The 27712-nt window shown below is 43.4% G+C and overlaps 2 protein-coding genes across 3 annotated transcripts in view; one reads left to right on the top strand and one right to left on the bottom strand.

Moving 5' to 3' along the window:
• ezrb (ezrin b) overlaps positions 1 to 2078 on the top strand; it is a 32468-nt gene extending 30390 nt beyond the window's left edge. For both annotated transcript variants that reach the window (XM_048250023.1, XM_048250024.1), the window contains exon 15: positions 1531 to 2078. In XM_048250023.1, the coding sequence (XP_048105980.1) occupies positions 1531 to 1695 (165 nt within the window). In that variant the 3' untranslated portion in view covers positions 1696 to 2078. The remainder of the gene's footprint in view (positions 1 to 1530) is intronic.
• Positions 2079 to 3710: 1632 nt separating this feature from the next.
• sytl3 (synaptotagmin-like 3) lies at positions 3711 to 15869 on the bottom strand. The gene is made up of 17 exons (XM_048249698.1): positions 15660 to 15869; positions 12645 to 13229; positions 12081 to 12296; positions 11584 to 11651; positions 10765 to 10816; positions 10588 to 10654; positions 10400 to 10484; positions 10078 to 10199; positions 9743 to 9871; positions 8839 to 9008; positions 7867 to 7969; positions 6341 to 6472; positions 5974 to 6076; positions 5522 to 5615; positions 4801 to 5107; positions 4358 to 4367; positions 3711 to 4276 (listed from the first exon to the last, which is right to left on the bottom strand). The coding sequence occupies exons 2-17, from the start codon at positions 12740 to 12742 to the stop codon at positions 4185 to 4187; spliced, it is 1848 nt and encodes a 615-aa protein (XP_048105655.1). The 5' UTR covers positions 12743 to 13229; positions 15660 to 15869; the 3' UTR covers positions 3711 to 4184.
• Positions 15870 to 27712: the final 11843 nt, after the last annotated feature.

Below are 27712 nucleotides of genomic sequence, written 5' to 3' on the forward strand. Positions count from 1 at the left end.
TGCCCTGATAAAAAAAAATAAATAAATAAATAATTTAAAAAAATAAATCTTCTGTCTATAATGGAGTGGAATGGAAATTTCGAAATGACCCCAAACTTTTGAACGGCAGTGTACATACATACACACTGTGGCCGCCCGGCCGTGCGAGACCTAACAGTGGGTCAACTAATGGAAGCAAAGCAGGCAGACACAGAGGTTGCAGTGAAATAAACGTAGGAATTTATTTATAATATGTGGGGAAAGGGGATAGGGAGCAGAAGGCAAGTCAAATCTTCGCAGTGCTGGACCGAGGCAGTCAGAGGGCACGTGCCGACTTCTGAGATAAAGGAAAGAGAGGGAGAGACGCACAAGATAACGTTAGTGGTGAGTGCGGACGCTGCCACTGACCTAGCCACCCGGCCCTCCTGGTCGACTTGGTGTGTCGTCCTCGAAATTCAGGCCCTCTCTCCTGTTCCAGCCGTCGTATCTTCCAGCAACACGATCACCTTCACTTCACTTTCACACAGATAAGTTCCACTTCAGTTCAACAAAGGAGATTCAAAGTTCCATAACAGGCAAACAGGGACAGGTTACTTCTGAAAAGGGTGGCCGTAGGCCCTTACCCTGAGACTGGCTTTGACGTCTGGTCTCCACTCTGCCAAAGCTCAAGCCAGTCTGCCTGAGGTTTGGCCTGTTGAGCTTTAAGAAGGCAGCTAATTGCCCGATTGCCTCTGATCAGGTGCACAGGGTTAATCACTGACATCTGGGTGGGGCTGAACTTCCTAAGGCATGTGTAAGTGTGTTCCTCCCAGCCAATACTATGCCTCTCATCTGCCTTTGCTGGCAGCCATGTGGGGCACTGATCCCTGACTGAGCCCCACACACACACACACACACACACACTTACGCATTCTTATGTCATGAGGAGAAGAACAAGAGAGGGCATACACACACACACACACACACACACACACACACATATATACAGTTTTTGCCACAGGACAGCGGGGTTCCCTCTTAATGGGTGGCATTCCTGCCTCCTTGCATTCCCTGGAACAGGCTGAGCTTCATCACTCACGCGTGGCCTACTGTCAGGCCAGCTGATTCCTATCTGCTCGTTAGGTAGCTGTGATTATCTCTTTGGATGACGTCAGTATGTAGCTCAATAGAGGCCTCCTTAGCTATACGAAGCCTCATTAGCGTATACATTTTTTTTTTTATCACTTCCTTGTGGAATTTTTTTATGCCATTTCCTTATGAGACTCACTTACCCAAAGCTCCTCTCATTACTGACATAGACACATTATCTGTGTGTGAGCGCTTTCACTGAAACACTGGGCTGTCAGGGTCTTGCTTTACCTGTTCCTCGACTAAATGATGAGTTATAGAAACACCTGGCATACCTTATGGCATTTGACACTTACTGAGTCTAACACCCAAACTCTCTTAATCTCTCCCTCCTTCTCTCTCTCCCTCCTCTCTTTCTTTCTTTCTTTCTTTCTTTCTTTCTTTCTTTCCCTCTCTCTCCCTCCCTCCCTCCCTCTCTCCCAGGCCCTGACCTCTGAGCTGGCCCACGCTCGTGACGACACAAAGAAGACCCAGAACGACATCTTGCACACAGAGAACATGCGTGCTGGACGAGACAAGTACAAGACCCTGCGGCAGATCCGACAGGGCAACACCAAGCAGCGCATTGACGAGTTTGAAGCCTTATAAGAGCAACCCCACACCCTACCCCCACCCCACCCTACTCCTAGTGAGAGGGGCTGTTATTATACCCCCAACCTGCCATCCTCTGAGAACCTAAGCCCCCTATGCCATACCCTTTCTGAGTGGTCACTGCCAGAAACACACACACACACACACACACACACACACTCACACACACTGTGTATATATATATATATATATATATATATATATATATGTATGTGTGTGTGTGTATATACACAGACCAGTAATTAGAGGCACTTTTTGACAGGAACATGATGCATCTCATGTTCTTCCCTGTGTGTGCATAGACACGTGTGCTAACACACACACACACACACACACACACACACACATAAACCAACACTGCATATAGACATACATACACCACTACCTTCTCAAGACCACTATTGTCAATGGCATGCCGCCTTTTGCTATGCCGTGTGTGCAAAGATTGTAGCTCTGCTCTTTGCCACAGCACAAAACAACCGCAACATGAGTGTCATTCAAACCACCCAGTGCCAAAAAAACTCTTTTTTTTTCCCCTTTAGTCCTAGCTTGAGATGAAGTTCCTATCTGACTGTATATCCCCGCAACCAAAATTGCCATTTTGTTTTTGCTTCTAAACCCTGAGCAGAAAGGCTTGGAGAGGTGGCAGAGGGAGTGAAGAGGCAGTACATGGCAACATGTAAAGGAAAATGAAGTATCGTTAAACCAGAGCATTGACTCTGGAGTTTAGTCTTAGTTTTTGTTGTAGCTGAAGTTGGAAAGGGCAATTTACTGATTTTTGTATTTATCAATTTCTTCTTTTGCTCTTTGTTTTGATTGGACCACTCAGAAAAGGGAATTACAGTATAAAACCTAAACTTTTCTGAAAGGAAAATGTGTATGTTTTTTGTTTTGTGTCTTTTTTCCACATTATATTTTGAACACTTCTGTTTAATACCTGCTCTAGCTAAAAAAAAGTCATTCTTAGTTAAATATTTATACTCATACATGGGTCATCTACTTGGTTTGTATATTTTTGCTATTATACTAATGATCACAAGCAGTGTAATATTATCAAAGGTTCTATATTGACCAAAAATAATTACAATAGCTAGGTTTCTATTTCTGCTCTGTAAAAGATCACTAAATTAAGAGATTTTTGTAAATTATTATATTTTTACTTTAGACAGTACTTAAGCTGCATGTTATTCAAAAGATTTTTTTTTTTTAATTCTAGGTACTTTTTGATTGACACAGTCACTTGACTGTGGTTGCATCTTTTCTGATGAGGGATTTTAACTGACCCCCATTCTTGTCCCTGACCCCCATCTTTGAAGAAAAGATTCAGTTCCCCCCCCCCCTTAGTTTCTCTGTTATTCCTGTAACGCAACCAGAGAAAATTCTTCTCTCCTACCCACCAGCAGGGTGGCTGATCTCTATGTTTACAGTATGAGCAGCCATTTCTGTTCAGTTGTATTAGTTTTTCTGTTCCGGCATTGCCATATTTTGCCTGTCGGTCAGATAGTAACAAAGACGCCCTCTTTACACTGTGGTGTACGGGCGTAGGTCAGCACCTCACCTGTGAAGATCACCTCTCATTGTTCATTACAGGACTCCATTCCAAGTACCAGCAATCCCCTCTAAGTCCAGTTCTAGGAAACTGGAGAAGCTGAATGTACTGTATAGAGTAGATGCATATAGGCATGACGCTGCTCTGCATGTCTAATTCACTCTCCACCATGTACAAATGATCTGAGTGCAGCTCTGAAATTGCCTTTCATGTTCGCTTGGAGAAAAGGGAGTTATAGCTGTCCTCAGAACAGTGGCTAAGGGCTAAGGGTCACCATGTAGCACCATCCACACCATACACAGATGGGAATGTCCTGGTGTTCATAACTTAGTCGCATTCCAACTGGATTTTTATTTTGTTTTGTTTTTCTTTTTATTTAAATTGAGGTGTTCAACTTTATTGGCAATAAAGAAAATCTCATGATTTCATTCACTGTGTTTTGTGTCACTTTGTGTCAATACTCAATTCTCAAAGGCCTTTGTTTAAAAAAAAAAACAAATCTGGATTTATTTGTATATTTAATTGTTACATATAAAAACAAGTCCATAAGTTAATAAATAAATAAAAATACATAACAAAAATGACTAAACAGGCTGACGCATGCAAATGGTGTCTATTATACATGTGCTGATAAATGGAACAGTCATGTCTATTTAATTGTTCATGAGTCACTTGGTTTGTGTATTCCTGGCACAGACAAACATCAAATCAACTTTGTTCAATTAATTTTCATATCCAATTCTGTAGCATCTTTTGCACAGTATATTCATGACTTATATATAATGTGAACGTAAAAATGTTGATTTATAAATAATGTGTGGAATGTGTGTGTGCATTGGAGGGGGGGGGGTATCCATTAGATAATACTTTGTGCACAAGAGCAACAGAGAGAAACGTCTCACTCTCATTTCTCTTGTTTCTGTGCTACTGTAGGTTGTCATGGTTTCCTGTTGTTTACATTGGCACGCAGGGGTAGGCTGACGTTGTGCCACACATTCGGTGTCTGTTGTAAAGGTTGCCAGGACAACCCTTCAGATGTTGATGGAGTGAAAGAAAGAGAGAGAGGGAGAGAAACGACAGGTTAATGACATCATTGTTTCTGGAGAGGACAAAACCAGGTCTGTGAGACCGATCATTTTAGTCTCAGATACTCCCTCACTCTCATTCTCACTCACTCTATGTTTACCTCTTCTCTCTCTCTCTCACCCTAACTTTCTCACCACCCATCTCTCTCTCTCTCTCTCCATACTCTCTCTTCCTCCTTTCCACCACTTGGCAGCCATATTGCAATGCTTTTTGGGCACTTATCGGGCATCTATTTCAGCAGAAATACGTGTGCGCAAGGCTTCACGGCACCAACCTTGCTCCAGTGGCACATGATTGGCACAATGTCTTCACAACACCACATGATTGGCTCAATGTATTGTCGACGTTTTGCCACGGAAGGGGTGGGATATGTCTAGACAACGGCCATATTGGCGTTACAAACTAGCCCCATGCATTTCTATGGAGGATTTTTTGAGTGCTGTGTCTCCTCATTAGAAAGTCTCTGCCCTTCCTCTTTCCAAATATGTCTGTCTGTCCACACTGTCCAATGGCCAGTGCACTATGAGAGCACCGTGATTCAACCAGCTCAAACAGTGCTCACCTTCCCCAGCGTGTAGTGTGGCCGTCCCCAGTAGCCGGTCGGTGACACTGAAGGGCGCGTGCTCCCAGAGGCCCAGCACCAGCGAGGCGTCGTGCAGCTCGTGGGCCGTGACCCTGCTGAAGAGCAGCTGGTGCGCCCACTCCAGGCTCGAGCTCCGCTTCACCACCGGGGTCCTCTGCACCAGCTCCCGCTGCCCTGGCAGGACCAGACAACTACACACACACACACACACACACACACACACACACACACACACATACACACACACATTTAAATTCTTTACTTGGATTAGAAGATAAGCATATATCATGGCATAATCCTGAAGAAAGGAAGGTGTACAACAGCAGCCAATATCCCAGTCCATTATGCACATTAGGGGTAAAGATGGCACCTACGCCTCCATATGTAGAGGCATATGGTGGCGTAGATGCCACCTTTACACACACACACACACACACATAGACCATACATATTCGCTGTTGTTGAATCTGTTTGGTGATAAGGTGCAATGTAATGGTAGAAGTGTTCACTATACCGAGTGGATATGTGTGCACTTAATACTGTGTGTGACCACACATACACACCCACACATACAAACAAACAAACAATCCAGGGTTGTCACTCACCCCTTGATAAACGAGGACCAGGGTTTTGAACTGGACAGGTTCTGAACACCGATGATGAGAACAGTGAGCTGCCCAACTTCAAAGGGGCCAATGCCTGCAAACAGACACAGGAAATGACATCATTTGTCAGGGCTCAGTTAAAAAGTTAAATTTCACTGCTCTCAAAGGAAAGACTGGTGTGAGGATATCTGATGCAATAGCCAGGTTTTAACACTTGTGTTTAAAACACACCACTGGTCTTTATGTAATTCTTTCAAAAAAAATCTATCTATTTAAACATTTTATATATTTTGATCTTCTGAGAGATTCACCCCAGATGTTCACACTCTTTGATCAGATATCTATTTGGGGTGTGGGTATTTTGACTGCAAAGTAGTGGTGTTCCTAGTGGTTTGATAAAGTAGCAGATGTGTGTGTGTGTGTGTGTGTGTGTGTGTGTGTGTTTTCCTCACCAGTGCTGTTCATCTTGCAGATCTGGGTGAGAGATGAGAACTTGACTCTTAGAATCAGCTCTCCAATAACTTGTTCCATATCGACCCCTACTGGCCGTTCAGTCTAAAGACATGAAAAACACCAGTTAGTCCAGAAATGGGGTCTGTTTCATTCTCTATCAAAGTTTCAGATCTAGAGAGCCTGAGATTTGGAACAAATTACATTAACTTGTTTACTGAAAGTTTGAGGATTAAGCCCATTATTTGATTTATTTACTACTACAGTTGTTTGACTCCCAAATCATTTAATTGCCTTGGCACTGTAGTTAATTTAGCTTTTTGAAGCAGCCACTGGATTAACACTATTTAGCTGTGTTAAAGGCTGTACCTTGGGACAGAGAGGGTACCACATCAGCCCTTGCGTGCTGGGGTCTTCAAAACTCCACCTGTCCAGGGGAATGAGAACCTCTCCCAGGAGGACCTTCCGTCTGAGGGTCTCCGCGTGCCACACCGAGGCCTGTCAGCGTGCGCGTGGCCAGCAGCTCCCGAGCGATGGAACACTGTGGAGCGCAGAAGGAGAGTATAAGTAGTAAGTATATAGACCCTTTCAACAATAAAAACAAAAACAATGCTTGAACGTTCTATTTGGTTCCCAATCTACTTCCTCTGCATTAACATAACATATGGAATGTTAAAACAGAAGCCTTGTGGGGCCAACTATGATGCTGATAATGGAACTCTCTTGAAAGGGTCTATATGAAGGGTTCAGGTGCAAAAGCCTCTAAATGCCACCTACGTCAAAAATTAGATAAAGATGGTGAGTGGATGCTCTCCACACATAGTATACGTTAGTCAAATAATTTAACTTCAAAACCCACTAAATACCACTCTCTTCCTGGTCTGAAATATCGATTTATAGGCAAAAACCTATAGGAGCCCCCCAACCCCCCTCACGCAGCCTATCAGGACTATTAGTCAATGATCATGTTAATTAATCATGCAGTTCAATCAATCTCATACACCCATATTACAATGAGCTCATATCATTCGAATGAGTTGATGTCCTCGCCATCAACTAGCTAAATAATATGCTTAAACCAACACATGTCATAAGTCTATGTCATAAATGGGATATGAAAGCTAATCTATGGCTTCTCTGTTGAGATTGACTGATTGCAATTCAATCATCTGTGTGAAAACACACTGTGAAAACTGAACAGCAAAGATGACGTATAATTGTCATAATGGCAAAGAAATTAAAAGAAATGTTATACTTGTTGCAGGATGTTGTTTTTGGCTAGCGGATGCCATATATTGCTGGTGGTTTGTGTTAGCCTAATTAAGATAACATCACGTAACATCAGGAAGGAAGTATGAAGTAACTTGAAAAGCAAGATTAATGTGCTGCAGCTTAGAATGAAAACAAAATAGAAGCATGGATTGAAGTCAAAAGTACCATTTTAGGTTGTCATTAGTCTTAGTAATAAGTTTCCATAAACTTCAAAAAATGTAGATGATGATGCCATCTTTGCCCATATACAGAGGGGATTTCAAATTATCACACCTGTTAAACTCTTGCAGGGACGAAGCAGTCTGAAATGCAGACGTTTTGCTCTACACACTTTTGTCCTCTGCCTTCGACTGGGTAGTATGTACATGCTTAGCAAACTTTGAGTTTTGCTACCCCAGAGCTAACTTGCAATGCATCTTGCCATAAGTAATTAGCTTCAATTAACACCCGGATCTCCTTATATGGGCAAGGATGGCAGCTTTGGATCATTTTTGTAGGCAAACTTCAGAGGTCTATTGTGATATACACCCCTCCTTGCCCCCTTGGCTTGTCTTTCTCAGGTACCGGCGGTCCGATCCAGCACAATCACATCATTAAATTGACGAGCCGGTCAGTACTCTCACCTGTAAGGTCTCCTGGAAGACAGGCTCTGTTGTGTTCTTCATGACGGCTGTCTTCATCTTAGTGCTCTGTGATTTGTCGGGCAGCAGGTAGACCTTCACATAGCTAAGAGAGGAGTAAGACACATGCACACATAAGCATAAAGAAGCAAGAGAGCATTCTTTATCATCATCATCATCATCATAGTCACTCATATCATCATTGTTTTCATAATGTAAACAGTCATTTTTGAGTTGACACAGCAGAAGCTCAGTCAACAGATATACCTTGGAAATAACAACTCAAATTTGTTAGTGGACTACTGTGTGACTGTTTTTGAGGATGCTAAAGAAAAATAGCTACTAGTTAGATTTAACAACATTTTAATTTTAATTTTTGTTTTCGAATGGCTCCTAAATATAAAGCTATGGCAAAAGTAGTAAACCTCTAGGCAACTCTCTTCTCTATCTGCTCTTTCTTTAAATACACCATGAAATAATATAAGGTTACACTTTACTTGACAGTAATGACATAAGAGTGACATGACACTGTCATGAACGTGTCATAAACAAGTCATAAATGTTTATGACATAACGCTTCTGTTATTAAGTGACATTCGTTTTTGTCATAACAAATTAGGATTAGGATTAGGGTTAGGTTTTGGATTAGGATTAGGGTTAGAGTTAGGGTTAGGGTTAGGATCAGGGTTACGGTTAGGGCTCATGTGTCATGACAGTGTCATGTGTTCATGACAGTGTCATGTCACTCTCATGTCGATACTGTCAAGTAAAGTGTTACCGAATATGATATGATCAATGAATACGATATGATCATGGCCCTACTGACATAACGTCATTCATGACACAGCTTAGTTTAGTTTTTCAGTACTAGTCTATTTAGACATCAAGATGTCACAATCATCACTGAGGAAGGTTAGAGCAGCCGTTCTCTTCAGTTCCAGAGAAATGTATAAATGAGGTGTTATCTGTACTGACGGGTGGCACTTTTTCTTCTTGGCGTCTCCATGGGTGAGGTTCCGACAGGCTCCCACGACCACCTCCAGGCAGGAGGAGCTAAAGCTGTAGGCCAGAGCCAGCTCCAACTCCCCCGTCACACTGGAGCTCTCGACCAGGCCGCAGTCTGTACCGGTGCTACTGATGCTGCCCTGTCAACAACAACAACAACAACAACAATGATGAAGTCAATACACGTATATGATAACTGCTTCAACCTAGAAAACACATTAAATCAAAAACACAGACACACACATACATACATACATACTACATACACACACACACACACACACAGCCACAAGCCATATTTAGAAGCCTGCAGTGGGCCAAAGTTTCATATTCAACATAAAAAGCTTCCTATAAACAAATTTAGAATTTAGATTTTCACTTGTTCTCCTGTCTTCCTCTGTCGCAGCACAACAACCACAAGCCGTAACACACACACACACACACACACACACACACACACACTCACACACACACACATTTTAATCTATTAATCAGAAACAGCAGAGCAACACAGATGTATTTTGCAAGCCATGAAACAGGATGATTTACTGATAAAGTGTTTTCCGTTGATGCTGCTCTCTGTTAGTGTGCTGTCCTTGACTTCATCCCTTAGTGTGTGATGTGATACCTTAAAACCACATTGCACCCCACCCAGTGGATGCATAAATAACACTTGAAGATTCATGCAAGCAGTGAGCATTATTACTGATTAGCATCTGAACATATGCAGAGCCAAACATAGTTGGACTTGCACACACACGCATTCTGCACCAACAGAAATACACACACAAACACATGCACAGCAACGCTCACACAAATCACGGACACATGCACACACACACACACACACACACACACACACACACACACATACCCTCTTCTCTCCAGAGTAGCCTGAACTCTGTGATGAATCCTCATCAGTACAGAGAGGTGAGGATGACCTTCTCCTCTCCTGCTCCTTACTCCTGTTAAAAAGGTTGGACAGGCTCGCTACTTTGGTTAGCTGCAGGGACAAGAAAACAAACACCACAACAAACAAACAAACAGACAAACATTTTTTTAATGTAATTCAGTGTAATACATTTGCTCCCACTGTGTTTTCAGTGGTTAACAGTGGATTTAGTATCCATGTAGTTTAGTAGTAACCTTGTAGATGTATATTTATGTATATAGATTTAGTATCACATGGCCTTCTGTGATTAGCCTTACACTGGCAGATTTATTGATGGCAGTCTCTGATTTGCTTTTCCGGTCTGTGTTGTGTCTTTGGTCGTATTCCACAGTAAGCAGGGCTGGCTCTGCCCTAACATCTTCTTGAGACTTGGAGATTTCTGCATTGAGGTGTAAGCATGTCATAATTAAGACAAACAATCAACCGACTAACACTAGACACCAATTCACTGATTGATTGAACTGCATCAAAATGTCATGAACTTAATTTCAGTTAAACAGTTCACTTCAAAGACACATGTGCTAGATAAGGAGAAACCTGTTTCAGAATGCCTCTAATGCCGCTGACGTAGGCACTTACTTTTGATGTGGGTTGTGAACGACATCATCAGATTTTCCATGGATTTCGTGAATGGTTTTGGGCTTCCTTTAGAGTTTGTCCAGTCCTGAAATAGTAACATAATAATAACAGTAATAAATAAGTTTATGTGTTTTAGTCCTTTTAGTCCTGCATTGCATTGATTGTTTGCATTAGGCGATTCAGTTTACCGGTAATCTGCTAAACGGTGGTGAGGACACGCACGGTGGAGGGGTGGGTGGGACAATTGAAATATTACTGAAACAAAGGCAAAATGTTTCAGCATCAGTTGACTAATAAAAATAATTTAAAAAGAAAATACATATTTTAAAGGAAATATTTGATATTCTTCGTCAGTGTCTGAATACCTTAGCCTTTGGTAGGATCTAAGTAGTATTTCTCCGATGCTCTCACGTTTGTCTGTGAAGGGCCAGTCAGAAATGAAAAGGAATAAGGGCTGCAGTTCAGCAAAAATGTCACACGGTTTGATCAAATATTCCTGTGCTATTCTTCTGGGGTATGTCTCAGCAAAGCAGAGGAAATTATACATTATTCAGGAAAATGTTTTTTCCTCATAAAACAACACCAAGCCACGACTGAGTTTTTAGTCTTACACATATTCACATTCCAAGTGATGAGTGAGAGAGAGATGAGGGCAAAAGTAGGCCTTTATCTACTGAAGACTGCAGTCTCAGGTGTGTTATAGTCATCTGTTCCTTTGCATCCCTTCCAGAAAGGTACAGAAATGACTTACTCTCACCTCTAGCTAAATTTCTATGAAGAAAAGCATGCTGTAAATGGAAACCACAAGTCAAATGTGACTCAGCCCAACTTTAGGGAACCAAACATTTCCAGTCTGTTTAGTGTGTGATTGAGTGGTGAGATTGTGGTGTTTCTTCTCAACTGAGTAAGAAACATTGCACTATGCTGGTGTACTGTAACAACTCAGTTGAATAGAAAAGGTCAGCGTAGCATGGACCCTACCGACTACGCCAAACTCTTCTACGCAAAAATCTTCTACTGTCTCTATTGTACAGTGGAATTTTTTTTTTATGTATATTACTTTTTCTGCTGTAAGTGCATGTTGTGTGTCTGTACTGTATGCTATGAGACCTTGAATTTCCCCTTGGGGATCAATAAAGTATCTATCTATTTATCTATCTATCTAAACTAGCATGCATGCCTACCTGCTTCTCTGGGAAACTTCCTTGCTCGCTCCTCCATGAACCATTCACCAGATTTGATCTTAACTTGCCTGTGGGAGAAAAAAGACGTGGGTTTGCTGAACACTTTCATTCTGTTGGTTCGGTTCTACGGGTCACACTGCAAAGGGCCGTGTGCCGAACCCTGTTGTTGCTAAGAATGAGATTGTGATTAGTCCAACTAAATCAGTCAATCTAATCATAACAGGGAGGCCACACTGGGTCCACAACTGAAGCACTCTGTTCGGGTAGCATAAAAATAGTCTATTAGTCTTTTTTAGAACGTATACTGTATGCCGCTGTCATGTATGGTGTAACCAGTTCCATTTATTATAGTGGAAGCTATTTGTTGCAACGGAAGCTTTACAAGAATCCCGTATTTAGCACCCTAGTTGGTAGTAATCAATAGTAGTATTAGTACCCTAATTGGTAGTAATCAGTGGTCTCTAAGCCAAACTGAAATAAACAGCCCTTGGTCATACCTGTGGGCATGGCAGACAGTACACTTCCACTCGTGGGGGCTCATGCAGACCCGGCACTTGCTGCAGATGCGGTGGCTGCAGCCTCGACACACGGCGCCACAATTCCAGAGCTTTCCGAGGGGTCTCTGACAGCGTGCGCATGTCCGCTCGCTGTACTGCCGGGAGAAACTCTTGGCCCCACGCCGCCGCAACTCCTGAAGCTCCAGCCTCAGTCGCCTGACGAGAAGGGAAACGCAAGTTCAAACACATCTCAGTGAATTTACCAAGAGTACTCAGGTTTGCAAACTAAAAGAGGAACACACATTTCTTTGAGGACATGTAAAGACTAATACGGCAAAAAATCAGAAGATTGATACTGATACTTGATTGATACTTCTATTTACAGTTATATCAGACTGCAACTTCAATGCCACCAATTAACCAATTAATCTATAACACATTGAGTTATTAGTTAGACCTGGTAGAAAAAATATTTTTTACTTTTACAGTATGGTTCTGACAAAAAAACAAAGCTTATTGTCTCTCCACAGACATCAGGACAGAGATAATTTCCAGGTGACATACCTTATTCTATCCTCATCCAGACAGCGCAAGACTTTATCTCGCTGGAGAACTTCCAGAACTTTCTCTCTCTCCACAGCTTGGAGTAGACTGAGATCCATGATGCTGGAACACTTAAGGGATTTTCACTTTTTATCCGAATCTAAGTCTCTAGAGCATATCCACAGGTACAGACGCATACACCGCTGAGATGGCCTTTCTTTCTTTTTGTAGTCCTTTCGAAAGGGTCTTTGTATCACAAGCTCTCTTACTAAAACAGAGAGGTCAAAGATAAGATGTCTAACTGATCTCTAGAAAAGATTCTAGACTCGGATCAAAAGATGAGTGTGTATTTTATCAAAACCGTGTCCTGCGACGTGACTTCCCGGTGATGTTAAGAGCACGTCACAGAAGAGAAAAAAAGGTCCTGAATGTCTTGATCACAGTGTTCCGACCCATCGGACCATGCATTGGTGCTCTAACCAATGAACCGTGGTTCAGCAGAATCACTGAATAATCCACTTGTCTTGCTGTCTGTTAAGGTAGAGCTGTACTCCTCTCTTCTCCTGATGAGCTGGCAATCCAAAGAGATGTGTTTGCCTAAAGATCCTAAAAAACAAAGAACAAAGACTTTCTGACACATTCTGTCTCCAAATGGTTTTCATCTGTCTGCAGTAAATTGATTTGTATATGGGAGGTAGGGGATAATCGCTAAAAGAAATCCTTTGACAAAAGAAATCCGATGTCTTATACAATCAAACCGCAGCCTTGACTACAAAGAAACCACAGGCTGTGGGGCATAGTGCATCACACACACACACACACACACACACACAAACAAACACACAGATTCACATAGTCAAACACACACAGAGTCAAGCCCACATGAACATGCAAACACACCGACACACACACACACACACACACACACACACACACACACACACACACACACACACACACACACACACACAGTAAATGCCAAGCCCTAAATTATTGATGTCTTTGCTTTTTCTAGTGTTTCTAGTTTTTTCTATCTGTTCCTCTAACACTGGGAGACTGAAAGGTGGGGGCAGTCATATCAGTCGTAATTCAGTTGGTCCTTGTGCTGGGAGATAAAGGACCAGTGGCATTATCCCGCTAAGCCAGGAGCAACAGCAACCCGTAAAAGCCTTTTAGTGCCAAATTCAATCAGTCCAACTATAGTGACTGTGCATCTATTGACCATGGCCTAAGGACACTGATTGGGACATTGTTGTTGTGTGACTGTGTTTTGTCATGTCACAAAGAGGATGAATAGGACAGAGGATGTGGCTGAACAGGGATGATTTGCCTTCCTGTCCCCAAATAATGAGAAGTTACTCGCTCTAATGGGCTCGCACAGCTACCCTGACAGAGTTACATATCAGTGTTCTTCAAGCCCTGTGAGCCATCTGTCACTCAGTCTAAGTTATCTTGCTGAGAAATTGAGTTCAGAAATGGCACCAGGTTGCATACTTTTTAGAACAAACCTAAAACATTTAATGCTTTGGTCAAAGAAAGACATTTGATGTGCATGTGAAAATGCATGCCACTCGGTACATGGTTGACTGAAGATGCCCATGTCTGAGTAAAGACTTCCTCATGTGCCCCAAGAGTCTGAAGTATGCCTGTGTGAAATTTTCATGAGTCTTTTTCGAGCATTGTTGTTCGCAGGCAAACTAGCTCCACAGGACCGCTCTGGAAAGAGGTTGCTACAATAGAGGCACATTGAAGGAAATTAAGCTGCTTTAATAGCTGTGTCATGACTTTTTCATAATGCTATACCTATTGTGTATTCATATTTTGTCATATTTGCAAAAAAGGTACTACACCATACAGTAACCACATATACCCAAATATACTCGTCTCCCTCACTTTCTCTCTCTCTCTCTATCTCTCCCTCTTTCACTCAAACATGCACACATTTCTCTCAAACATGCACACAGACACACACATACATGCACACAGACACAGTGTTGCATTTACACAACACTGAACCACTATGTGCAGTGCAGAGAAGATGGTAGATGCACTATATCGATGCACTCTGCACAAAACCCCAAAGTTGCATGCACACGGTCATGCAAAATTTAAAGCCTTTTAATCTTGATAGAAACATAGAAAACATATATCTTAGAATGAACTTCACTACAGCAACTTTATGCATAGATGTATAGACGTGTTCATAGATGTGTTCTGATATGTTTGAGTTTGGAAAGTACTTCTTAAATCAAATATAGGCTAAATGCCAGGGAATGCATTAAATCGAATCAACTGTACCATGATCTGTTGTAAGGATAATGGGACATTATTATCAAAATATCAATGTTGATAACTGGTACTTGGGCAGCAGATTTACTCATCACTATGTCCAAATAGCAACTGTTTACAGTTTACTTTTATGTAATGTCACAAACTGTGTCTGTACTAGAGAGCTATTATTTTATCATGTTTATTTATGTAAGTCCATTGGTAGTATTAGGTTATTACTAAAGGTGAGATTGTAGCATAGAACTTATCAATGACCCTGTCTACACAGCAGTTAATGACTTGTGACAGTCAGAATGTGAAAGTCCAGATAGTAAGTAGCCTACACAGAATGTGAGTGCTGCTACTGTACATTGAAAATATATGAGTGTAAACTTGACTTTGACAGCCTATTAGACTACTACATTCAACTGATCTGTAACGGGTCTTGACAAAACGGTGCAAAGTAGTTTTCTTCAGATTCTGATAACATGCCAACAGCTGTCAGCTATACAAAGCCAGTAGGCCTATGAGATATGTTTGATAACATGAAAGGGACCAATAACACCATATCGCCTCATAAAACAAGTGATAATATGAATCTAAACAGCAAAAGGAGATATTTGCATTAGGCTACAATGCAAACACAAACAAAACAAAGCTGTTGGACTGATGTACGAAGGAACATCAGGTACAGCCGCCGCCACACCAAAGCATTTCTGGGAACCGAAAACCCTTAGAAGTGACTTCCGACATGCGCCAGAGACTTACCTCAGTGTCAGATGTGACGCCTCTCGTCTAGAACTGCTTGTCTGCAGCTGTAACAGCTGAGACGAGTGTGACAGTTTTATAGGGGGCCCTGGGAGAGGAAATGCATGTCACTGTTGGCTTCCTGCAGATTTACTTAAAATGTCGTGAGGGTCTGCTTGGCCGTTAGTGGTGATGACTCTTTTTACCTGAAGTCACAGTTTCTCAAACTGTTGCGGACAATGTGTGGTCATACAGAGAAACAGTTGGTGGTGGTGACATGAGTCTTTTTACCCGTACCTATGGCACGCACACACACAAACACACAGAAAGAGAGAGAGAGAGAAAGAAAGAAAGAAAGAAAGAAAGAAAGAGAGAGAGAGAGAGAGAGAGAGAGAGAGAGAAGTGGTCATACTGAGATAAGAATGAGGGATGACATGGTGCACTTTTGGCAGATATTGTCTTACCCATTCCTGAGCACCCACCACTCCACACAGCAAGCATGCACTGCTTACAGTCACTATGATGGGGAACCCCAGGCTAAAATGAGCTTGAATGACTGTGCTTTGCCTCAGAAGGAGGGCAAATGCCTCAGTAGGAGGGTAACCGGACTAATAATCTATGTGAAAACTTCCAGGAAGAACTGATCTTATCTCTCTAAAGGAACTGTAATACTCTTCTCCATTGATTTCTCTCTCTCTCTCTCACACACACACACAAAACACACACACACACACACACACACACACACAGACACACAGCAATCACATATGAAAACATACACACACATACTCGTCTCGTACATACAGGGGGACAGGTTATGCTGACACGTTGTGGGGAATACCGCAGTCACAATTAAAGGTGACCACGTTCTCATGAAGAGTTTCAACGGGTCAGCATACCACAGACAACTTCCCGTAAGGGCTGTATTAGAATGCTCCCATCCCCCATCCAGCCCCCCGCACCCACGCACACAAACTCTCACGACCATTTCAGCTAGTTGCATAGGCAGATAGGCTTTAACCCTGCGGTGTCTGCAGTGGGCTAATGCATGCAAAAGTACACTGCATGCACAGCCTTGTTTCAAGCTGCGGTATTCCTACATTCAGGGCCTACTGAAAATGAATCAACCAATTTGCTGACTCTGAAGAATAGGTTTAAATGGAAGAAGGATATACACAAGTTCACGCGCGAATCCCCGGGTGCCGCCATAACGCTACCAAATGCATTTCATTTCCGCCGGAAGTGGTTTGCGCAGCGTCTGCCGGTGTAAACACAGCGATTTCCATGCTAGCTTGGGATCACGGTTCTACCACTTTTACTGGAGATGGCGTTATTCTCCCCCACCCGAATTCAGTGCAGAACTGGGAGGATAACATGACGACGTGGCCCAGCATAACGTACAGCAAGATTTGCTCCTACTTCGTGCAATCCTTAGCAATAGATGGAAAAGCAATGGACAATCTGAAAGCCTCCGAGGCATATCAATACCTGCACAGCAACAAAGTCGGTTGTGTCATGTCATACAAACATGATCGTTTTGTTTATCTGAAAGCAAATGTAGAGCCTAGCCAGTGTTTGAACAATGCGTGGCATATAGCTTGGGTGCTTGTAACTGAAGCTGGAGAAGTCAAAACTGCGGGATGTACGTGTGTTGCTGGACCAGGGAGATCTTGTTCCCACTCAGCTGCGATCCTGTGGAAGGTAACTAGATTATTTGACCATTGTAGCCTAGGGCCTTGTCTTGTTTTATTGTTGGTATCCGAACTACATCATAGGCTACTTGGCTAGAGTGCAAAGTGTGTTTGTGCTATGATGATGATGATAATAATGCATTTTCTTCATAAAGTGCATTTCTGCAAACCCAATGTTCTGTATATTCATTGTAGGCTATGTGTGCAATATATTATATCATATGATGTTTGCAGTGAACTCATTACAATATCTATGCACTGTTTTTACTATATCTCTCTAGGTAGAAAATGCTGTGAGACAGGGGAAAACCGGGCTTGCCTGCACAGACAGACAGAACCAGTGGAATGCTGGGTCTAAAAGAAATGCTGGTCAGAGGAAGATGAAGTATGTGCGCTTCAAACGACACAACAGGAAGGATCTCTACCAGCCGCCACCAACTTCACAGCCATCCTCTACCACTCCAGAACCGCACAGAAGGTGACACTTTAGGAATCATGAAGAGTGGAGGAAGAACGACTTTGCCTCACCAATGGCAGAACTTTTCAATTGCCCTGGGAGTAGCCTCCTGTAGCTCTGCTTTAATGCTAATACCTCCTCCATCACCGAGCCAACACCATGTCCACGCCTCCATCTCCTAACCCATGATGAGCACACACACCACTGACTTGTGTAAAATGTAGAACCTTCTATGATGAATACATTAACATGTCCACAGCCCAGCTTGAGGAGATTGAGAAGGTTACAAAAGCACAGAGCAAAGAACAGGTCTGGCATGATGCTTGAGAGCGCGCGATCACAGCACAGCATCGTCTAGAAAGGTGCCCATTCCTCAACCACGGCGCCCTGACAAGTTTTTTGTCAGAACACTTACACCCATCCTTCCGTGGCAATGCCGCAACCCGTCCAAGGAGCGGAGGAGGGGAGGAACTTGTAAGGGACTATTTGGAAACTCTGGGCAACAGCATTGAAACCAAAGGTTTAGTGGTGTGCGAAAAGGAACCGCGGCTTGCAGCATCTCGATGGAGTGATAAACAAAGACATTCTGTTGGAGATCAAATCACCTGTGATGGGAAACAAGTCACTAGCAGAATTTTTGGCAACAAAGAACTGGGCGAAATCACAACTGTGGCAAGCGGAGATAGGGTAGATTACCATATTGCCTGCAATGGTCCAAAAGGCTACTACATGCAGGTACAAATTGGGATGCACTGCACAGGGCTTCAGCACTCCAAGTTGGTGATCTGGAACAAAACTGAGCACCTAGAAATCGAAGTACCCTACGACCAAGAATTTGTCCAGGGCCATATCATAATCTACTTTGCCCACATGCTCCTGAAAATTGTTGATGATTTTGTTGAGGGAAGGTTACAGTTCTGCAGTAAATATCGCAGCATTTTAAAAATAATATAAAACTGCCTTATTTAGGTCATGCCCACAGGAGCCAACAGATGTCCGTTATATTTACATAATGCACAATTTACATGATCTCTTTGTGCTGTGCAATATATCAATGTGCCTGTACTGTTTGAGTAAAATAAAGTTTGATGTAATTTCATTTCATTTCATTATTGCACTGAACTACTTCATCATGAATGATAGGCCTTATGTTCCTTAGAGGGCTACAATTTCTGTTAACACAGTTTATCATTCATAGTAAGCTCATACTGTACATAAATAACACTGGATTAATTCATTTGTTTTGAGGAAACTAAAGAAATGGCTTCAACAAGAAAGATGCACGTTTAATTCTAACAGGTATTTAAAAAAGTAAAATACAAAAAGCCTACACAATTACATCACTATAAAAAATATTCATATATAATATTACAAAAAATACAATGCATGCAGTATTTATTGTGTTTATCTGTATTTAATGAACAACATGGCTGGGTGTTGGTAGACTGGGACATAAGGCAAGATTCTAAACCTCACGAGGCACTCTAATCAGTGGACTCTTCAGGTTAACTAGGCCAGCACAGATGGTTAAGATGTTGTCCAGTTTCGGTGCCATGCTGATGGGAACGGTCTGGGATAAAATCTTAAAGACCTTCAGTCTCTGGATTGCTCTTTCCCGTGTATGCGGACATTGGCTACCGCAGTGGTGCGGTCGCCTCCTCATTTGTCAACTGATTGCTCTGTAGGTGAATGCAGGGATGTTCAAACTGACCCTTCTCTCATCAAGCAAGTCTCGAATGGTGAACCCACGGTCCGCCATGACCTCATCACCAGCCCTCAGATAGTCTAGAAACCCACTGTCCATGGTGATAAACTTATCGCTGCTTCTGCCAGCATAGGCGTCAGATATAAACATGATAAGCCCATTAGGGGCTCAATAACTTGTGTATAGGCTATCATAATTTTGCAAACTGTAAGCCTACACAGTACATCCATAGACAGCTTATCTGTTTATATATATGTAATTGCGTTGCTATAAACTTAACTAAATTAATTAACAACCTATTACTAAAAGTGACTTTGACAATTAATCACATGCAATCATGACCCCGTCTATTAGTGTCCCTTAACAAAATAGAAACAGGACAAGGGAAGACAGTTGAGTTGTGAACTCACCTGGCACAAATATAGCAAAATTATGCAGTCAAACATAACCCTTTAAAACAAGTGACAATTAGCCTACAACTGAGTTCAAACTAAACAACAATAGCAAAGTGATACATTCACGTTGTAGGCTACAATGTTCACAATAAAATAGCTTACTGCTGGACATAAAAAGGGTCTGCCACACACACACGCACGAACACGCACACACACACACACACAAAGCATTCATGTGAACAAAAAGCATAAAGAAGCGACATTCGACTTTGTAGACCAGAGAGGCGTTACCTTAGCGTCCGACCACAACTCTGTTGACCTAATAACTTGGTTATCGCTAGGTAGTGCTCGAGTTTTATAAACGGGGCATGAGAAAGGAAACGCGTGTCTCATGTGGCTTCCTTTCTAGTACTAATTTATCGACCGCGATGGTGAGAAGAGAAGCGCTTGGGAACCGGCACAGCTTCCCCTTTAAGCAGAACAGCAGGTGCCTGCGTGAATTGCAACATTGTACTGTACAACTCATTCTCCAACACCCCATCTTTATAATCGCCTCAGGTCAAAAAAAATTACACAGAATGCCAAAACTACCCCGTAGCGAAATACAAAGACCTGTTGCGTAAACCTGACACATGTCCGGTGTGAAGAAAGAAAATTCCAACCTACAGATTGTGGGCTCTAAATTGATTATTGCACATTCAGAAACGTGAGGGAAAATGGCTGACTCACACTGGTAGGCTTACTGGATGTGTTTTTTGACTTGACTGGTATACCAGGTATACCATATTGACTTGGCTCTTGGTCTGTTCTGGAGAGTTTTGTGACATGAAAATTGGCACATCAAAATAGTTTTGCTCCATAAAGTCTACTAAATTCTCTATGTAGAAAATACAGAACACATATGAAGTGTTTTTGTTTTTGCTATTAGAGTTAAGTTTTAAGTCAATGCAATAAATATAATTAGGCATATCAATATAGCACCTAGTAAGTTAGTCGTCATACAGCATTGCTGTGACAGAATGGTATTTCACCCTTGCAATTAAGTACAGAATGGCACACTAGGCCTAACACATGTAATGACAACTGCATTTTCATGCACTGTAACGAGTGTATTGCTAGAAAAGGTGGTGTAGCTCAGCCCTCATCTGGTTGTACACTTTTGTATACTTCACCTATCGAGAAGTCTTCCATGATGCATATTAATTAATAATGGATGTTTCCATGATATCATATAGCCTACCCATTAACAATCCAGCTTACAATGCTGGCAATAATTCACTCCTGCCACTAAATACCTTGACACTAAAATATACACATAATATAAAAAGGCTTAATGATAAAGCTCATCAAATTTGAGAGCTGGTGAAACTTACTAACCAAACTTGTCCTGGAATGAACTCCACTGAACATGGTGTTCATGGCATACATTTAACTAATGATTGTCACACACTCAGTCAATACAGTGCATGAAAATGCACATACTGTTCTTCCTAAGATTCTTCTGCTTCTTCTTCCGCTGACCACTTTGGTTTTGATATTGTAATGAAATGACGTTGGATGAATGTATTGTTATGACTGACGTATGTGGGGGGAGGGAGCTGGGGAAGAGTGGGTTGAGTTAATTGATTGCTCGCACCTGACCACTGATGAGCGGAAGGAGCAGGAACTTTGGAGCAGTGATTATCGCCGAGTTGAAGGAGAGGCATAGTCATAAAAAGAAGAGCACAGCAAAGGGTGAGTTGAACTGGGAAGTGGCGCGGTGGTTGCTAACGCCGAGCTGCACTCAAGGTTTGGGGTGGGTGCCGTCAGATGTTATTTAGGGCTGCCGGGCGGCGAAGATAGTTTAGCTGGCTAACCTGTAGATAAGGCCGGGCGTAGGAGTGCGAGGGCGTTGCTGCTTCTCAGAAAGAGGTGCTCGTTCTGCTGTTGTTCGGGAGGCCTCACGAGCTGGACTGGCGCCTGCTTTCTCCCCGCGGCTAACCAGCGCCAAAGCTTAGACCCCGGGAGGGTCTCAGATCCCGGAGAGTTAAGTGTTTATTGACTTTGTGTGTGTGTGTGTGTGTGTGTGTGTGTGTGTGTGTGTGTGTAACTTATTTTAAACCTGGCAGTATCCGTTTTCATGATTGGGTGGGAGGGTTGTGGTGATCTAGAGCGTTATGTTGTAGTCTGATGGCGTCTTTGGTATGAATCTTAAAGTGCAGTGTGAACCTGTGCAGTGCCCTATGGGGGTGGTGTGGGCTATAGCTTTTACCCATTTATTGTGTGTGTGATCTCTTTTGTATGGTCTCTTTATTGCAGTGTCTTCTGTGTAGTAGGCTTCATAGTGGTGTGTTGTTCGCCCAGGTTGATAGCATTTGGTTTTAAGATTTCATGAATCCCAGTCTGACATGTTTGGTAGCTGCATGAATTGTGTTAAATAAAGATTACTGTTTATACATCTGTGCTACTTTTTCTGTAGAGTATTTCTCTAGTCACAACAGTCTGACCTCACATTCTAGGCTTATTACACTGGTGGCAGCGGTGGGATTTGCTTAGTTTCTGTGAACCCTATAAAACCTAGATACTGTTGCAAAAATGTCAGATGGAGAGGATAATGTTGGTCCCTCAAGCTGTTGACCGCTAAGGGTGTGGAACCATCAAGAGCTACTCGCGCCGCCAGTGTTTATGCCAGAGACGCTTACTGGTGTAGGTCGGGAGTGGTCCGATTGGTCAGAGCAATTTGATCTGGCCGTTGATGTAAATAATTGGGATGAACCCTTAAAACTTAAATTTATGTCTCTTCTACTCTGGGCTGCAAGAGATATTTATAGTGGTTTGTCTGGTGATGCCAAAGGAAACTATGCTTCGCTAAAAGCTGCTATGGCTAGATGTTTCGAGCCCCTGTGATAGTAGCCATTGAGTAGGGCTACATTTACAGCCACGACGACGATGCATAATGAGACCCAAGAGAATTCGAATGCCCTACGGCTGCCCTCGCCATTAAAGCTTACCCCACAGCTGATAACTGCACTCGCGATATGTTGGCAAGAGATCAGTTTCTACACATTTTGGTAACTGGTGGACTTCCGCATCAGCCTGCGTAGAGCAAAAACCTGATACCCTAGAAGATGCAATTGATCTTGCTTCTGAATTAGAGCTTTTTAGGAATATGGAGCAAAACCCATCTGATGCCTGATGCAAAAAAGTAAGGGGGTGGTGGTGGAGCATAAACCCAAAAGTGATGAACAAATGCAAATGATGCTAGGAATGGTGGAGGAATTAAGGCAGGAAGTAAAATCTCTCCGTGTAACAGTGAGTAATATGCAACAGTCTATGGCAAACCCTACTCCCACTCAATTTTCCAGGGAGCCTGGACGAGAGCCCAGGAACAGTGGTTCACAAGGGTCCGCAGATCGAGTCAGAGGGGCGGGGGGTGGTTGTTGGGAGTGTGGGTGTACCAGACACATAAAACGAGACTGCCCATATTTGCAGGGAAACTACAGGGGGCAGGCACCGTAGGCCCACTGCCTGCCCCCCGGCGAGTTGGTACATATGCGGCCTCTGCAAGCAACCAGGGTGGCTCCGGATACATCAGAGCCAAAATAGGTGCGTCAGACTCCCTTCTCTTGGTAGATAGTGGGGCAGCATTATCAGTCATACCAAAACAACTTTGGCTTGAGATCACTGAGGGGGGAACAGAACTATCTGGACATCATGGTGACGTGTCTGCAGCTAATGGAGGGTTGATGGGGATTTTGGGGAAAATGGCAGACAGTCTGCCAGTTTTGACGCTTTGGCATTAATCGCTGAGTTTTGGTAGCTGATGTGCCTTCCCAGGATATTCTTTTGGTTTTGACTTCTTGAATAAATATGGTGTCATTGTGGACTTTGGTAAAAAGGAGTGCTGTATAATGGGTAAAATGTTTCCCCTGATTATTCCGGCAGATATTGATAAACCCGGACTGTGATCGCCTTGAAGACACTGTAATTCCCCCCCGTAGTGAGGCAATCATTGCTGGAAAGGTGGATAATTCCTTCATGACCAGCTGTGAGGGTATGTTGGAACCATCAGACACACTATCAAACCAATGTGATGTAATGATCGCTCGGGTGGTCTGTAGAGTGGAGAGGGGTAGACTGCCGATACGAGTGATTAATGTTACTAAAGATCCCCTTACATTGAAGGAGGGTATGAGGCTGGGAACATTACATACTGACATTGAGGTGAGCTGTAAGGCTGAACATTTGGGCATGGGGGAGGATGAGAATGGCCCAAAGGAGCCTTGGTCTGTTGACAAGCTTATTGCTCATTTTGGATTACATCAGAAGAATTTTACTCCATCTAATTTAACTGATATCCGTGAGCTGTTACAAAGAAATATGTCTGTGTTTAGTGAGGGGGAGGGGGATTTGGGGAGAACTCACCTGACACTGCACCAGATCGATACAGGGGATGCAAAGCCTGTGAAGTTGCCACCCCGTCGTGTTCCCCTTCATTTACAACATGAGGTGTCTGACCATGTAAAGCAAATGTTGGCAAATAACATAATTCAGCCTTCTCATAGTCCGTGGGCAGCTCCAGTAGTTCTGGTGCGTAATGCGTGTGACGGGCGGCCTCCGCTTTTTTGTGTGGATTATCGGAAGTTAAACGATGTAACCAGGAAAGACGCTGCGTATCCGTTGCCACGCATTGATGATGCCTTAGACAGTCTGAATAAAGCTTGCTGGTTCTCCACGCTTGATTTAGCCAGTGGTTACTGGCAAGTGGAGCTGGATCCTAGGGATAAACATAAGACTGCTTTTATCACTCGGCAAGGCCTGTTTGAATTCAATGTCCTCAGTTTTGGTCTTTGCAATAGTCCTAGTACATTTCAGCGACTGATGGATCTGGTGCTGGCAGATCTTCAGTGGACCACCTGTCTGGTGTACCTGGACGATATCATAATATTTGGACGGACATTTCAGGAACATTTAGGCCGCCTGGACGAAGTTTTAACAAAACTACGCCAAGCTAACCTTAAAGTCAAGCCCAGTAAGTGTAACTTGTTTGCCACCAGGTGCAGTATTTGGGACATATCATTTCATCAAAGGGGTGAAGGCTGATCCTCGAAAAGTAGAGGCGGTGCGTCAGTGGCCGGGTGCCCAAAAATCAGACAGAGGTCAGGAGCTTTGTGGGGTTAGCCTCATTACTATCGGAGGTTTGTGAAGGGGTTTGCTGAGATTGCTCGCCCCTGCACCAACTCACTGAGAAAGGCAGGCGTTTTAAATGGACAGACGATGCCAAACAGCCTTTGAACAGCTCAAACTGAGTTTAATGTCTGCACCTGTTCTTATATACCCTGATCCCTCCAAAACATTCATTTTAGATAATGGATGCTAGCGATGCGGGTATCGGGGCTGTATTGTCACAAGAAGAGGGGGGGTGTGAACATGTTATAGCATATGCCAGCAGAGCACTTACTAAGCAGGAAAGAAAATATGCCACAACCAAGAAGGAGTTGTTAAGTATGGTCACGTTCATCAGGCATTTTAAACATTATCTGTTGGGTAAGGAATTTGTCCCTTAACAGATCATAATTCCTTGAGGTGGCTGCATAATTTCCAGGGGTTAGAGGGACAGTTAGCCAGGTGGGTAGAGCAGCTAGCAAGCTTTCAGTATAAAATTGTTCATCGCCCTGGACGAGGGCATGCCAATGCTGACGCCCTTTCTAGGCTGCCTGCTTACCTGTCAACTCTAGTGCCCCCGGAACCAGCCCCACAGACATGGGGGGCGCCTGTAATAGCTGCAGTGCAAAATGTGCCTCTTAATGTAACTCCAGGGTGGGAAGGGGATGAGTTGGCTCTGGCGCAGCGGGAAGATGCCGAGTTACAAAAGATCATTGCTCTAAAAAAAGAGGGAGTGACTTGTTTGCAACCACCGGCTGATTTACAAAAGTATGCACTGGTATGGTCCCAGTTACAAACGCAGGGGGCTCCCGGTTGGTGAGGTTTCCTCCATGGTTTCGGATGCCATAAAACCAGGTCCAGGTAGTTATTCCTACTGTAATGGTGTCAGAAATTTTAAGACAGTTGCATAATGATATTACGGGTGGACACTTGGGGAATACAGAAACTACAAGCAAAAGTGAAAGACCGTTTCTATTGGCTGGGCTGGTTTAGAGATGTAAAAGCGATGGTGTCGTGAATGTGTGGATTGTGGGTCCAGAAAAGATGTGGGGAAACAATGGCGGGCTCCCACTCCAATCGGTTGTAGCATCAAGCCCATATGGCGGGTGGCGTTGGACATTTGGGACCTCTCCCGAAACCTCCAAAGGAAACAAATACATTATAGTTATTGGGGATTACTTTTTCCAAATGGGCCGGAGGCATTCCCTCTTCCTAATCAGGAAGCTGAGACGGTGGCCAAGTTGTTGGTTGAACAGTGGGTGTGCCGCCTCGAGCCCCCAGGATAATCCATACTGATCAGGGCCGAAATTTTGAATCCAGGTTATTTAAAAAGTGTGCCAGTTGCTGAACATTCATAAGACCAGGACATCACCTTATCATCCTCAATCTGATGGAATGGTTGAAAGGTTTAACAGGACACTGGCATCCATGTTGTCTTTATTTGTAGATGATAACCAAGCTAACTGGGATATCCTGTTGCCTTATGTGATGATGGCCTATAGAAGCGGCGTGCACTCCAGTACTGGTTTTACACCCTATAAAGTTGTTTTGAAAAGAGATAGTCCTTTCCGTGGATGTTATGCTTAACCTTGCTAATGGGAAGGATTTCCTTCTCTTCAGAGTATGTGGCTAGATTGTTGGAGACCTTGTCTACAGTGGTAGAGGCGGTAAAGGGCCATCAGCTAAGAGCCTCTGGGAAGCAGAAGGAAGAATATGACTTCAGAGCACATTTCAATACTATTCTGAGGGAGAATTGGTGTGGGTCCGGGGAAAGTTAGGAAAAGGGGGCTCTGTCCAAAAATTACACAACGAAGGTTTAAGGGGCAATATAAAGTCACAGAGAGAATAACAGAAGTTCTGTATAGACTGGTGCCTGTTGAGGGGGGGACAGAAATAGTGGTGCACTTCAACCCGACTTAAACCATGTCTGTCTTCTGTAACAGAGGTTACCAACCAAGAGGGTGCAGAGAGCCTGGGACAGCTGGCATCCCACCTAAAGAGACCTGGCTGCAGACCTTAGCTTCTACAGGGGTCGAGAGGCGAGGTGGTAGTGCCAGCGCCAGATCAGGTGCCCCAGTCACACCTACAAGGGGAGCAAGCAGTGTGCCAGGAAGCTGCGCCCGCCTCAGTAGGATCACAAGGGCAAAGAAACCGGCCGGCTCCGGCCACACAGAATCAAGGTGGTCAGGAATCTTCACACCCTGGGACCATCACGAATACCCATGACTAGCCATTCTGAAATGACTGGGGAGACCCAGCAAGGTGCATCGCTATCCAAAGACTCATGCCAAGGGCGTTCAAGGAGGGTACCAGTGTGGTCCCTGGACTATGAAATGTTTTGAATTCGACTCGAGGACGAGTCTGTTTTATGGGTGGGGGAGTGTAATGAAATGGCGTTGGATGAATGTATTGTTATGACTGGCGTATGTGGGGGAGGGAGCTGGGGGGGAAGAGTGGGTTGAGTTAATTGATTGCTTTCGCACCTGACCACTGATGAGCGTGAAGGAGCAGGAACTTTTGGAGCAGTGATTATCGTCGAGTTGAAGGAGAGGCATAGTCATAAAAAGAAGAGCACAGCAAAGGGTGAGTTGAACTGGGAAGTGGCGTGTGGTTGCTAACGCCGAGCTGCACTCAAGGTTTGGGGGTGGGTGCCGTTCAGTATGCTATTTAGGGCTGCGGCT

Source organism: Alosa alosa, chromosome 8 (assembly GCF_017589495.1).
Source record: "Alosa alosa isolate M-15738 ecotype Scorff River chromosome 8, AALO_Geno_1.1, whole genome shotgun sequence".
NCBI lineage: Eukaryota > Metazoa > Chordata > Actinopteri > Clupeiformes > Clupeidae > Alosa > Alosa alosa.